The sequence below is a fragment of the Pagrus pagrus genome (assembly GCF_965226575.1).
Source record: "Pagrus pagrus genome assembly, chromosome: 10".
In the NCBI taxonomy this organism is placed as follows: domain Eukaryota; kingdom Metazoa; phylum Chordata; class Actinopteri; order Spariformes; family Sparidae; genus Pagrus; species Pagrus pagrus.
The window spans coordinates 25,794,800-25,809,038 of NC_140194.1; the positions used below are offsets into that span (position 1 = coordinate 25,794,800).

Below are 14,239 nucleotides of genomic sequence, written 5' to 3' on the forward strand. Positions count from 1 at the left end.
TTGTGCCAAATATGGCATCTCTGAGGTTGTGCAATTATGTTAACTGATGATAATTAAGGTCACATGAGTGTGTCTCAAATTTGAGTGATTTGAATTAATCAACATATGCATGAATCTGACTGATGACAGATGCCTCTGAACATTTGATTAATTTGTTTTTTTATGTTTTTAATTTGCAATTACAATTACTAGTGTATGAATATCTTGTGAATGATACCCAGTGCCTGTGTTTACATCTCTAAGCAGGCTTTCCCTACAAAACTCTCCATTTTGTGTTCTCACTTAAAGGAACAGTTTGTCAAATTGGGAAATATCATGTTCACGGGAGCATGCCAGGATGACAAGATTGATATCACTCTCATATCTGTGCAGGAAATTTGAAGCTAGTGGAGGCTTTATCTGGCTTAAGAGTCTTTTGTTTGTTTTTTTCTACAATGTTGTGTCACGTCAGGACATGGAGACTGGATATGGGTTATAAAACTTTGCTAAAGGCTTAAAGAGTCAGGTACCTTGGCAAAAATGGCTTACAGTCTAACCCAAGCGCTGAAATAAAAGCTGGCAACATACATTTCTGCAAACCACAGATATATTAAAACTTCATATTTCTTTATGTCGCAACTGAACAATTCCTTAGGTTCAATTTTCAGTTAACTCGAGAAAAACGTTGTGTTTATGATCTAGTTAGGTTAAGGCACAAAAACCAATTGGGTTAGGAAATGATCATGTTTTGCTTGAAAATACTGTTTTTGTCGGCAAAAACATGGCTAGAGATGTCACACGATCTCCTTTAAAATATCCATAGGTGTCATGCAAGGTTTACAAACAAGCAATCATTTCAAGCTCATTTTGAAATCCCGGAGCACACGGCCCAAAAGTGGCGTTCGTCCAATCAGGTGCAGCCAGTGAGTGTTTGCTGGTTGACCGAGGGTGTAGCCTGTTTTTATCAATCACGTAAAGCTGGGAAGCATCGCATGGCCTCGCCTGAAATGACAACCCTACCTAACTGCACCATAGCAAGTACAGTGTCATCACAAGATAAAATTGGATATTCAACCTAACGAAATGTGAAGTTTTAACATATCTGTGGTTTGCAGAAATGGATATTTCCAACATTTATTCAGGCAACTGGGTTGGGTTTTTTATGGCGGGCGAGACCAGAGCATCCATAGCAGACTCAAGCAAACACAGGGATAAAAAAACATGCAAACTACTAACTAACCTCCGGCGCTGCTCTGGCCCCGCCCTGGCAGGGAATCTGACCCAGGACCTTATTACTGTGAGGCAACAGTGCTAACCACTGCCCCTTTGGACAGCTAACCTGCTGCTGGCTGTAGCTTCATATTTGCAGCACAGACACGATAGTGATATCAACCTTGTCATCTAAATCTTAGCAAGAAAGCAAATAAGTGTAAGTGTCTGAAATATCAACCTAAAAACAGCTCAAAAATGCTCTTATTCACCCAGGACATTGTTATTTGATCACTGCTACATTAGTAATACCAAATTACAGCAACCTTTTCAATCTGTAATGATGCAAACCTTTTCAGTTTTGATGAAGTGTAAATAAAGTAACTGATCTTAAAAAAAAGCCCCACACATCAACAGCATACTTACCCTGAGACTGTGCCCCAGCTGACCCGGCAGTCCAGTGACTTCTACCTGTGCCATGTCATCTGCATGTGCACCGAGCCCATGGATGAACAGGACAGGACTGCTGTACGTGACATCTTGCTGGGAAACCAGATTCAAATCTCCATCCACGTAGAAGCTGGGGTCCGACACCTCAAATTTAACGTCCTCGTTGCCCGCGCAGTCATCAAACTCGACTGGAAGAAACACACAGAATGAGTAGAAGTTATGCCTTCACTCCGAACAAATTACAAACAGTGGGAATGCCAAGAAAAACCTGCCATAGGAAACACAGTCACAGGTATACACTACACCGTAAAGAACAGAACTGGAGAGGTTGCCAAACAATCCACAAAAACAAGTAGTAGTCAGATATAAAAAAGATGCCCTGAAGATAAACAGATACCCTGAAGAAAGAGTAGGATGTTCTGAAAGGCTCTGTCAGCGAGGGTATAATAAAAGTCAGTGATCTCTACTCACACAAGCCTGATGCAATATTTATGACCCATTGCACAACATGCTATTAATGTGTCTGGCTTTGCTTTTGCAGGCTGTTGAATTCACTACAGAGAGGGCATTGGCACCCAGTTGCAGGACTGGATGAGAAGAAAGGATTTAAGGTACAGGAGAAGAAAAGTGTCACCTCTGAGCTTTGTGCGTGTGATGCGTGCACATGGTAGCTTGTCTTGTCTGACTCAGGGAGATAGCGCCAAGGACTCTACCAGGCTTTATCCCTTCTGATCATGTTCATCCTCTCTTTATCTTTCTCTCACACTCCCCTCGGTGTCGCGACATGATCCCCATGCCGCCCCCACCCTCAGCCCTGACGATCATCCCCTCCCTCATCCTTCAGCTCCTCTTTACCTCAGCCTCCTGTCATGCTTCCTTACGGTCATTGATCGTGGCAGGGCTGGTCCCAAAGGAAGCCTGCAAGCATGGACGTGTACACGTGTTGCTGATTAGTAAAGCAGGTGGGACGGGACTCACATGGCTCCTTACCTCAGTGCGGGTGCTGCTGCAGACATATGGCGGCTTATATAAGTCTTCATCATTTCTTTTTAATTCTGTCTGAGATCAGAAATTGTATGTAATTGAAAGACAACGAGGATACTCCATTTGGCTATCATTATGAATGCAGCCTCATGTTTCTGGACTGAGATGTTCCAGAGTCTCAAAAAACTACTAGTTTTGCTCATCGGAAAAAAAACAGAAGAGAAAAAATGAGATTAGGTTATGTGCCACCACTCTACTGCGACAAGGACGGGGCTGTCAAGACAATATCCTGCATGATTCATCAATTATGGATGTGATTCTTTCAGCTTAACATAACACAGAAAACTATGTGGTAACTCATGACCAACTGAAGGAAATTGTTCAGAAAAGATCTGGAAGTCTCTCATGCCTGTGTTCTGTTCACACTGGGGACTGGGAGGCCAGATTTCTGAGGAAGAAATGGGTTCAGATTCAAGCCCATATTTATCAAGTTTTTCAGAGCAGCTTGTGGCTCAGTAGTGGTGTCTCTCTGAAGATAAAACACAGCTCCAGTCTCCAGTGCAAAGGCTGTACTCTGCTGAACCAACTCATTAAAAGCTGTTGAACCCGCCCTACCTCACAAATACAATGTATTTCAATCATTGCCATACAAATATTTTCACAACCAGCATCTGATGCAGTTTTTTTTTATGATTATTAACAGAAGGCAAATTGTCATCTATAAAATAAATCGTTTGAGTCAATTTATTAAATCTGATTGAAGTTTATTTTTCTGTATTTAGTTTTGGGGCACTATTTTTTTCTTGGTTGGGTTGGTGATATCAGGTCAGATGCCACCTCACAGCTTCAATGTTTGATGACCTCATATTGGGATTAGACTCAACAGTCACCTATTGTTCTCCAGAAGTTGCACTGTGTTGCTTTAAAGTTATGATATAATCCTTGAGATTTAAAAACCAACCCAAGACTCATACTACTTATCGTTGGCATTATAACAACAATTCATTGTACCCACTAGCGCTGTATACAGTAGCATATATTGTTAGACACAGAGTCCGCCATTCCCACGCAGGATTCAAATTACCTATGAATTTATACACGAGGGATTCACAAGAAAACATTCAAGCATGTAAAATCTCCTTCACTGTTTTTAAATTGTATCTCATTGATTCCAATAGAACTGTTGTAGTTTATTCCCATTAAAAGAGCATATTCAATGGCAAATTGACTTGCATTTTTTTACCGCTTTTCTGGTCCATCTACTACTTCACAGCACTTTACAACACTTGTCACTTTCACTCATTCACACACACATTCATACACTGATGGCAGGGGCTGCCCATGTGCCAACCTGCTCAGCAGGAGCGATACTTCTATGTTCAGCCATTCACACACATTCAAACACTGATGAAACAGCCATCGGGAGCAATTATGCGTTCAATTTCTTGCCCAAGGACACTTGGTCATGCAGCTGGAGCCAGAGATCGAACCAGTGCTCCACAAAGCTGCCACAGCCCCAGCTACATTTGCTGCTGTGTCTTTTCTTTATTAAAGACTGAATTGGTCTGACACAGAGTGGCTTTCACTCTAAAGAATCCTTGAGAAACACAATGCACTTATATCAGTAGGGTTAGCACTTTTGATTGATCATCACATTCATTTTATGCATTTTTTGACAGCACATCAGCTGGTAGTGGAATCTGAGAAGAGCAGCCCCTCCTTTAATAAGCCAAGATTGGCTGCCTTTTTTGATGTTATCATAACACTGAAACTTAGCTCTGCTTTACACAGGTACACCAGGCGCCCGTCTGTTGTATTCCTGCCAAAAAAGCTGCTCAAAAGCTATTGTTGTAAAAATGTAGCATTAAGATGTATTTTGTTACAACCAGTACTGGTACCACAACTGTTGTTAATAAATCGACCAGGATTGAAATGCTAAGGATTTTACTTTGAAAATACAATTGTTCTGATTATTTAGCAAATATATTTAATATAATAAGAGCTTTTAGGAGAATCAGAAAGCTTCTCAAATTTTTTGCAGGTTTGTTAATTAATAGGTATGTGCCTGTATGCATATGCACTTGTGTAGTGTGTATATTTGTGAATGCCATTTTCATGTTTTTTAATGTGCAAACAAATGTAATATTGAGAAATAATAAGAACAATGGCACTAATATATTCATTATTCATTCGTTATTATGTACAAGGTTGCATGGGATTGCTCCCATATGACTAACACTGCATATATATATATATATATATATATATATATATATATATATATACATACACACACACACACACACCAGTGGCGAGCGGTGAACTTTTACTGTGGTCATGCTGAAGTGTCAATACCATGCGCGCCCGTAAGGGGGGTATTTATTTATTAATAAAAAATATAATATGGTTTTTAACTACTACAGTGGAAACCGCTTATAGTGATCACGTTGGTCCAGAGTACATTTGATCACTATAAGCGGTTGATTACTAAAACCGAATTGTTATTATTTCACTTATTTTTTTATGCAGAACATCATCTAAATGCCAGTTCTATAGTTTTTCAATGAGAAAAATGTAACGAAACGGTCGTCAGCGCGATCCTCTCGTCAGCTCCAAACTCACCCGTCTGCACCTCAATCACAGACCTCAGCTGGTTTTCCACACAGCATTTACAGTAACTCACGTGACACGTCTCAGATAAGTAGGCGCTGCTGCCGGTGTGTTTTTAAAATGAGCGAACTAGGCTAGTAGCGCCGCAGATTTCTCATTCCCCACCTTGTTTGACTGAGAGTGTTTCGAGATGGTTTTCATGAATGAACAGGCAATATGTCACTGTCAGACCGGATCGTTTGACGGGAGGGGGGGTCGGGCAGTTTTTGTGATATTTAATTCAGGAGTAGGCCGTACACTTGAAATTATAGTTTTCTTTTCCTCAAAAGTTCTCCGCGAAAACGGCACTGAACGCAAAGACTGAATAGAATTAATATTTTCACTCATTTTGACCAGGCTTCACGATGAAATGAACCACTGACAGTTTCCCGCTGAACAATTCAAACAAGTCAGTTTTGCGCATACGCGTTCGCAGATAAGCTGCTTCACTGACAGCTTTTTTGCCATTCAAAATGCTCATATACTGTACAGTAAACACAGCCTCTAGCAGTAACTGTACTACTCGGTGTCACAGTGCGCATGCGCGAAACAAGCTGTCAGCTTTCCAGCTTTTCGCAAGCAAAACGGGACAGATTAGGCACGGATTTAAGACCAAAACAGTAGAACTAAGGTATTGTATAATTGAACACACTGCCAGATTAATATTTTCAATTATTTTTATTGAAGGGCTTGGGCATGCACTGCATTTATAGCTTATTATGACTGCTCGCCCATGATATATACACATATAGGGCACCACTTTATTTAAAGCAGTAACTACCTTTTAATTGCAGAAGAAGTACAATCCTCACTGGATCTAATCATTAATAACTAACAGACCTAATGCATACAGATTAGTACAAAGTAAGGGAAAGACTGCTCAATTTAAGCATAATGCATTGTTGTATCCAACCTTTTATTTTAGTGCTAAGATTGCTGTAACTGTTATTGTTAATGCTTCTTATTAAAAAGAGATGCGATGTAGATTGGATTTATAGCAATTCACTAGAATACTTTCATTCAACCTTCTCTTCCATCCTCCCCACTGTTTTCCCTTTTAGAAAAATTGGTTTCTTGTCTGATTTAAACTCATCAATCTGCACACGTCTGTCTCCCATCACGGCAGCACCAAGTGAAATGGGAAAAGTCCATGGTTAGCACTACCTGACTATAAAATCAATAGACTGAAGTCTATCAAAGCACTCAATTAGTACACTTAACCTTTGTGACTGTTTAGTCTGGCTTCTTTTATCTGTCTCGCTGCAGACATTTGAAAATCTTCCCTCTGGACACAATCGTTTTCTGCCATCTGGATGAGGGTAAGAATAGCAGGGCGAAGAATAGAGGGTGGGAGAAAAGAAGAAGGGAAAAGGAAAATGAAAAATAAAATGACGGGCTTCAATGGACACTGAGGGAGAGCTACAAAGTCAACAACCTACTCTCCAGGGAAACAAGGCTCCATCTCAATATTCAACTCTCACTTCTAAGCCAAAGCATGAAAGATGTGTTCATTTCCATTCCCATTACAAGCCTCAGATTTATTTCAATAACATGGGCGCGCTCTTTAGAGCCTGCAAATTGCAGCGCCAAACAGTGTCAGTGGCATTTCAAAGGCAGCCAGAGACTGTTTGATGGTATTCTAATGTTGTCAGGTTTTGGGGGATTTCAGAGGAGAGCATGGTGAGCTGGCGGCTTTGAAGTCGGGCAACAATGACAGAACGCGACTTCCCCCCCGCTCACCACCAGCACCGCCACCACGCACCCACTCTCTTTCTTCAGAGTGCTGGCTCAGGGTTGAAATAACTGTGCACGACATGGATTAGGGTTCGCCAAAATCCCTCACTGATGACTCAAGAGGAGAGGGAGGGCTGTGATGGGGAGAGGGGGGTCAACTTTTTTCCTTCTTTTTTTTCAACTTTTTTGACATTCAAGTTGCTTTCAGGCCGAAACCTCCTGTGGAGCCTGTGAGAGGCATACGTTCCAGAAACTCCGTCACCTAGGGCCTTGGTTACTGTTCAATCAGCTTTCTTGGCGACAAAAACAGCACTTCAAAGTTCTCATTTAAGCTTTTACTGAGAAACGCTTTTCCTCAGGGATTGTATAACTGACATTAAATCAGACACCTAATTGAATAATTGAATGTACAAAACAAACACATTGTTTTTTTATTAACTACACAAACTGTCAACCATTGATGTGTAAGTCAGAAATTTTACACGAAATCCCACAATGACACTAAAACACTCTCTACTTAAAAGTATAAATATATGTTTTATTTTGTCATCATGTCATTACCTTCTTATAGATCGAACATGAATAATGTTCAAACAAGACCATCAAAACAATGAAAAGAGAGCATCAACACGCAAAACTGCAATCTTGATTTCCTGCCTCTCAATGATGAAGCAACATATTTTGACATCCGGCATTATCCAAGCATATTTACATTGGCTCCACTCTCTTTGTCAGCCACATAAATGGGATTTTTTTTCCTCCCATCCTCTGTCAGCTACTAAAGTTTTCCTTTGAGGTTTTTTGAAGACAATTTTCTGTCTCGTAACTAAATGTCAAGTCTCCATGATGGGAGAGATGGGAATCAGAGGAGTAATCTCAAAGGTGGCAGCACGGGTGTGTTTGAGCTGATAGCTGCCGTGTCTAACAGACAGAGTGTGCTCAGCCTCATAAAAAAGGCTCAGGAGAACACCGTTCTCAAATAATCACCTGGCGTTAGGAGAGCTAGCTGCTTTTGAAAATGTATTTACACCCGGAATTGTATTTTACCCCAGAGTTTCCTATCACAGAGCATTGTGTAAGTCCCATTAATGGGATTCAGTGGTAACAAGGCTTGTGCTTTTCAGCTACAAAGATAACAGTTTAAAAGACTTTACCAGCTGAGGGAATCCTGAGTCTTTCATCATGGGTTTGATTGTGATGATTAAGATACCCCACTGCCACCGTTACTTGTGTGACTCCAACCAATCCCATCATGTCAGATGTGGGACTGTTAATCATCTGGTAAAGCAGAAAAGTGTGTAGGATCTGAGATCTTAGTATTTTTCATGTCACTCACAGCAGGGATTGTATTCCGAGTTTGTCAGTAAGTGTGGTCTGTGCATACACCTTTGTGTGTGTGTAAGTCTGCTAGTTCCTTTAATCATACTGTGATGTATGGCACTGTCCACCACACTGGTGACTAAAGCCAATTAAAGTACAGTTACTTTCTGATATGAGAAGGCATCACATTTTCCTTACATGTACTGTTAAAGGTCAGCCCAGCATGCCGTCTACCCGGAAAAATGATTATATTCTCTCAACACGTGTAAACTACCCCTAATATTCACAACGTCATGCTAGCCCGGTGCCTGATTAACATACATGTTTTGAGTTATGTGCACATTTCAGCTTTTTGTGGAATATGTTCAGTTCCATATATTCAAAAAAACTGAATCACCAAAATTCAAAAGACATGAATTGACATTCTTTCATTTCTCATCACATTTTTTGATCTATTGTTTTTGCATTTGTTTTGTTTTTTTCTGTCAGTGTATCCATGTATCCATGACGATGATGGCGCATGCAGACGCAACCAGGACTGGTACCCTTCAAACTTTGCTCCATTTTTGTTTTTTAACTGTTTCTTTTTTCGGCTTTATTAGCTGAAGAATTATTACCAATGACAGAAATCCATTAATCAGCACTGGAGAAGAAAGTGTGGGATTTGGATTAAGAGCAGTGGACATTGGGACGATCACTCCCTATGGCATCTCAAGCTCATCTAGTTTGGATTTCAGGCTGCTCCTGGCTAATATCCAGTTGCATCTTTACAGAGACCTGCCTCCACCACAGCATCCTGGATCAAGCTGTTGCACTCAAAGGGCGGACCATGTTCTGAGCAGACTGCTCAGCACGAGGCAGACTCTGTGTTTACATCACTGATGCTTGGTGCTCTCATGCAGTTATAGTGGTTGGTAGAGTGGTTCCCAGATGTCGAACTTTTAAGATGCTGCCCATGTTACCATCACCATCTTGTCGCTGATGTTTACATTCACCCCAACACGAATTAAAAAAATTCATTACTTGTATCTACTAAATGTTTATACAGTAAATAACTGTGTATATGTTCTATGTTTGTTTAGCACAAAGGAGTAACAAACTTTCAATGTTATGCAACCCTGTGTTTTAATATGAAAAAAAAAACACCCTGAACCTTGATATATCTATGAACTGTGTCCATCTTTCTTCCAATAATACAAGGACCAAGAGAAGAAAATAACCAAAAAATGTTGTTGCTGTAAAGAGATTGTTTGGATCAGTAAACAGCCAATATTCTAAATGCTGGTCTTGTCAGCCCAAAAACTAATTTAAGTGTTGCTGTACCTAATGGTCCCCCCCTATATAATGATATACTGTGTGTATATAAAAGTGTTCTTTACGCTACCATGTTATGTTTACATACCACTTAAGCTGTAATTATGCCTCTGCGGGCACATGTTCAAAGATTCATTTCTTCCATACTTGTATGGATTGGATGTGGGAATGTTGAATCAACCAATCAGCTTGCTTCAGGCACAGTTCCACTCTATGTGTTGCAGAGATGTGAAAGGTGTGTCCGTCTGCTCCTCCGCAAACCACTACCACTTATCATTACCCATAACACCATTCTCTGTGGAGGTTTGGAAAACATTTACATGCATCTCAACAGAAGCATAACTCTTGCTTAAACGGGGCAGCTAGGGCTAAGGAGGTAGAGAAGGTCATCCAATGATTACAGGGTTGGCAGTTGGATATGTCGAAGTTTCCATAAGCAAGAAACTAAACCTTAAATTGGTCCCCAAGGTCAGGCCAGCACCCTGCAAAGTAGTTTCCTGCCATTACTGTGACTCTGTGCATGAATGGCTGAATGAGCAGCAAAATGCTTGTGCAATATAAATGTAGCCATTTACCATTTAGCAGTTTTAATTTGCAACAGGAAAAATATGTATGATAGAAATGTAATGCTAGATCATTTGTGTTTTTTATCAACCTCTGGCCCACACAGGCCATCGGTGGCATTGTCAGTCCAGTGTTAAAAATGCTAAATGAAACATGTAAATCAGAGAAAACAACACAAGAAGGCAGCTACGGTTCCTCTGCCTGCTTTTGATCTGATTATATGATCTCTGTCATCACAGGCTGTAAGTCACACACACATACATATCAATACAACGTTCAGTCAGTGTGGGTAGATCGAGTGGCCTCTACGTGGTGAAGAAATTGAAGGCACAGTATAGAGAGGGAATGAGAGAAAGAGAGAGAGAAAAAGCTTAATCATGCTGTGGAAAGCAGAAGATGCTTCAGCAAGATGGTAATATGTAAAGAAAGACCTGTATGCTCTTTTCTGTCAGGTGGAAGTTCCTCCAGTCTCTTAAGTGGAGGTTGAAACAGACCATGTTGTTGAAAAAGATTGCATTATTAAAGGCTGTAAATAAAAGCTCTGCTCTAATAGAGTCTGATCCCAAATTCTGCATCGCTGCCTCACTGGATCCCAGATATAAGGGGCTCTGCTTTGACGAGGATGTTTAACGATGCGAATGAGCCGCACTTTTTGCGCAGCTAATGAATGGGCCTGCTGCCAGAGCTGGAGATGAGACATACCTGATCACCCACAGAGCACGAGGGCACGAAGGAACCGAGCCCGGTTGGCTCTGCATGACACATTTGAGGAGATTCCAGAGGAAAACAACGTCAAGTCCGGAGAGACAGAAGTGCATCAGAATGGCTGAGCAGAATCCAGGTTGCTACAAGCAGAGCAGTCTGAAGAAAACACAGGGATCCACAGTCTCTAGACAATCACACCAAAATAAGTTGTCTGCTCTGTGACTTGGCAGCGAGACTATTTAGAGAGCGAGGTGATGGATCTCCATTGCTCATGCTTCATTGTTGGAAAGCCCTGTCACAAGTGTACGTAGTGACTGATGCCTACGTCGTTACAACGGCAACCCATGTAGATAGGTTGCCGATGTCCTGACATGAAAATCTGATCTGATCACCTACAAATAACAGTGTGGACAGTAGAGAAACAAATCTGACTTGCCTGCAGGTTGAACAAAGCCTAAAGGCTGATAAAAGTCAAGTCTCAGGTCTGAGGAAGTGTCATTGGCTTACTCTTGAAACCAAAGACACTTAGCTGTTTTTTAACAATTTTGGATGTTTTTAAACTAAAGGTGAAAGATATATTATCCCAGTCCGCCCCTGATCACCACCACCCAATGAGAGAATCTTGTTAATGAATCTCATAATCATATCTACAAAGTTGCAAAATGAGGACATCGAACATACTTAATTAGTGATTACTGACAACATATTTGACATGTCTTGCAAAATATAATATCTGCTGTTAGCAATGACAGCATGATAACACTTTCTAATGGTTCTTTTTGGTTCATTATCTTGTTAAACACTGAAAAAGTCAACACTGACTTTGAGCAAGAGACACAACATGTTTAATCTAATAACATGCAATGACAACCAAGGTCTTTCCCTGGCCTTGACCAAAGTGCTTCTATCGCTTAAACCTACATGTGGGACTCAAACCTTCTGCTTTGTATGAACAACATCAACCCCAACTACCCCTCGACAAAACATTGCCAGGCAACATAATCCAGACAGCATTTCCCAACAAAACTTAACAGGCAAAACTATTTACAAGTGTGCGTGTGTGAAAGTAATTTGGAGGTTTTTTTTAAATCACACACCTGCTGTGCACACATTTAGCACCACTCTCACAAAGATCTGACAAAAGAAAGTCAACATGTCTAGCATTAGTAGGGCAAGTTGTATCTATCAGAAACCAGACTGACATAGTCTAACCCATATAGCCATCTGTTGGGTTAATTACTGTATCACAAAAATAGCTGTGCAGAATAACAGCTTTTGAATGCATCACTGATGGTGTTGTCCATTCAAAAGGTCTGCATTTAAAATTCTTGAAGGAAAAGTATGTAAGAACAATATGCACATTTCACCTTTTATAACGTCAGAAAAAGTTGTTTCTCTACTTATTTTAAGGACAGTCACTTACCAGCGTTTGACATTCATTGCTTTTATATTGCTCTGTCATGGTGTACAATGCATTTCAGCCAACAGAAAACAACTAGCTAATTATAGCCCCTTGAGTGTTCTTTCAAATAACAGGGCTATAAAATGTCACTGTCAACTTATGCCCCCAGTGAAAAAATATTTCTATTGTTAGTGATTTTTCTTTTTTTTACACAACAATAAGAACTGTCAAAACATCGAAGAAGTTACACTGTGAAGCAGTGACATTCTTGAAATTATTTACTTGAGGTTCAGAGATTGTGTTGAATCCACAGCTTAGAAATATGCAAAAGCTGATTATGATAAGCTGGCACTCACAAAATAGATCAGTCACTTACAGCTTAGCAGCGGAGTTGGAGCCATTCTCCAAACAGTGCACACTTGAAGCTATCTTGTACCACAGCACTCTCATTTGAATCAAAACCACCATCTTTTACCATGTACATAAAAAGGCTTTGTCTTGCGCCATGCTTAGTAGAGCGTCTGGCTTGGTAGTGATCTAATGGTTGGGTTTGCTGCACTGATCTGTGAGGCTCCTTGTTATCGCAGTGAACAACCAGAGATGCTTCATTCTCTACTGCTTTAGTCTGCAGTCTGTTCCCTCTGTGGGGTAAACTAAAGTTCCTGTTTGTCTCTTTCTGCTATTGTAAATCAGGAGAAAAAACAGAGACACAAGAGAAATGAGAGAGTGAGCAGGGGAGAAAGAGAGAGTAATTATGGTGAAATAATAAGGGCCAACTCGGGCTGATCCTCTCCTTGTTATCGCCCTGAGTTACAGCACTAGCACCTTACCAAGACAGTAATGCCTGGACAATGCCACCAGGCAAAACACACACACACACACACACACACACACACTTTAACACATCTAACAGTAGTCTCATATTATTTTATTGGAGGTCTCATTTATTGCCACCAGACATCAGATGTTTTTTTGAGCATAACTGCTGTTCAGTTAGCATCGCATGAATTGACTGCTCGTTGCTGTCCAGCAGTTAGCGTCAGAGTTACTTGTGCTCAAATCTCAAATCTGCATTGTCTCATCATGTTTTAACATTTAAACAATGCTCACAACCACAGTGCTAATATATTGATTTAGCAGTTATAATGTTCATCATATTAGCATGTTAGCATGCTGACATTCGCTAGTATGCATTAACCATGCAGTACAGCCGAGGGTATTTTGATAGTTATTGGTTTAGCTCGTATTTGGTCATAAAGCAAAAGATAAGGGCTGGAACATTATGCCTATCTCCCAATTCAATAATATTCTTGGGTGCCGATTTGATAATTATTGTTAATCTTAAGTATTGCAATACCACGTCACGAATTATTGCGATTTAAATTTGCTTTTTTAACACTAATTCATGGGAGAGAGTTGAATCATACACTTCTAGAGACAATGTATCATGAGTAATTTTTTCACGTCAGAAAGTCTGAGACTTATTTCAGCAATGTCATTGCTGTACTGCATATAAAAGTGGTAAATAAAATGCTTTTTGAAGTTTCCTGCTACATTTAGCTGTTCCTGCTCATCAAGCTAGTGCTTTGAAAATAAAAAATAAATAAAATATAAAACCCAATGGGACATTAGAGTTTTGACCCTTTGAGGTTGCTGCAGCTGATCAGTATGGAGGGTTGAAGCTGCAGAATAACAGACTGAGTTTGCTTCTAGAGCACATGGAATACTGTCTAAGCTTGCAAGTATGAGCTCAAGTCATTTTATGTTAAACGTGAAGTAAAATGGATTGTTTGTTAAGATAATATTGTTGTGGTTGCGATGCTAATGGCAACTCTACCCCTGAGCTGTGGCTCAGGGGTAGAGTCAGCGTTTTGTTATTGGCGGGTTGCTGGTTCGCATGTCGAAGTGTCTTTGGGCAAGATACTGTAC

The 14,239-nt window shown here is 40.4% G+C and overlaps 1 protein-coding gene across 1 annotated transcript in view; it reads right to left on the reverse strand.

Annotated features, from left to right (window-relative positions):
- Positions 1-14,239, reverse strand: part of cdh13 (cadherin 13, H-cadherin (heart)) — a 398,586-nt gene that overhangs the window by 261,483 nt on the left and 122,864 nt on the right. Inside the window, exon 3 of the mRNA XM_084364311.1 lies at positions 1,615-1,826. Coding sequence (XP_084220437.1) covers positions 1,615-1,826 — 212 coding nt within the window. The remainder of the gene's footprint in view (positions 1-1,614; positions 1,827-14,239) is intronic.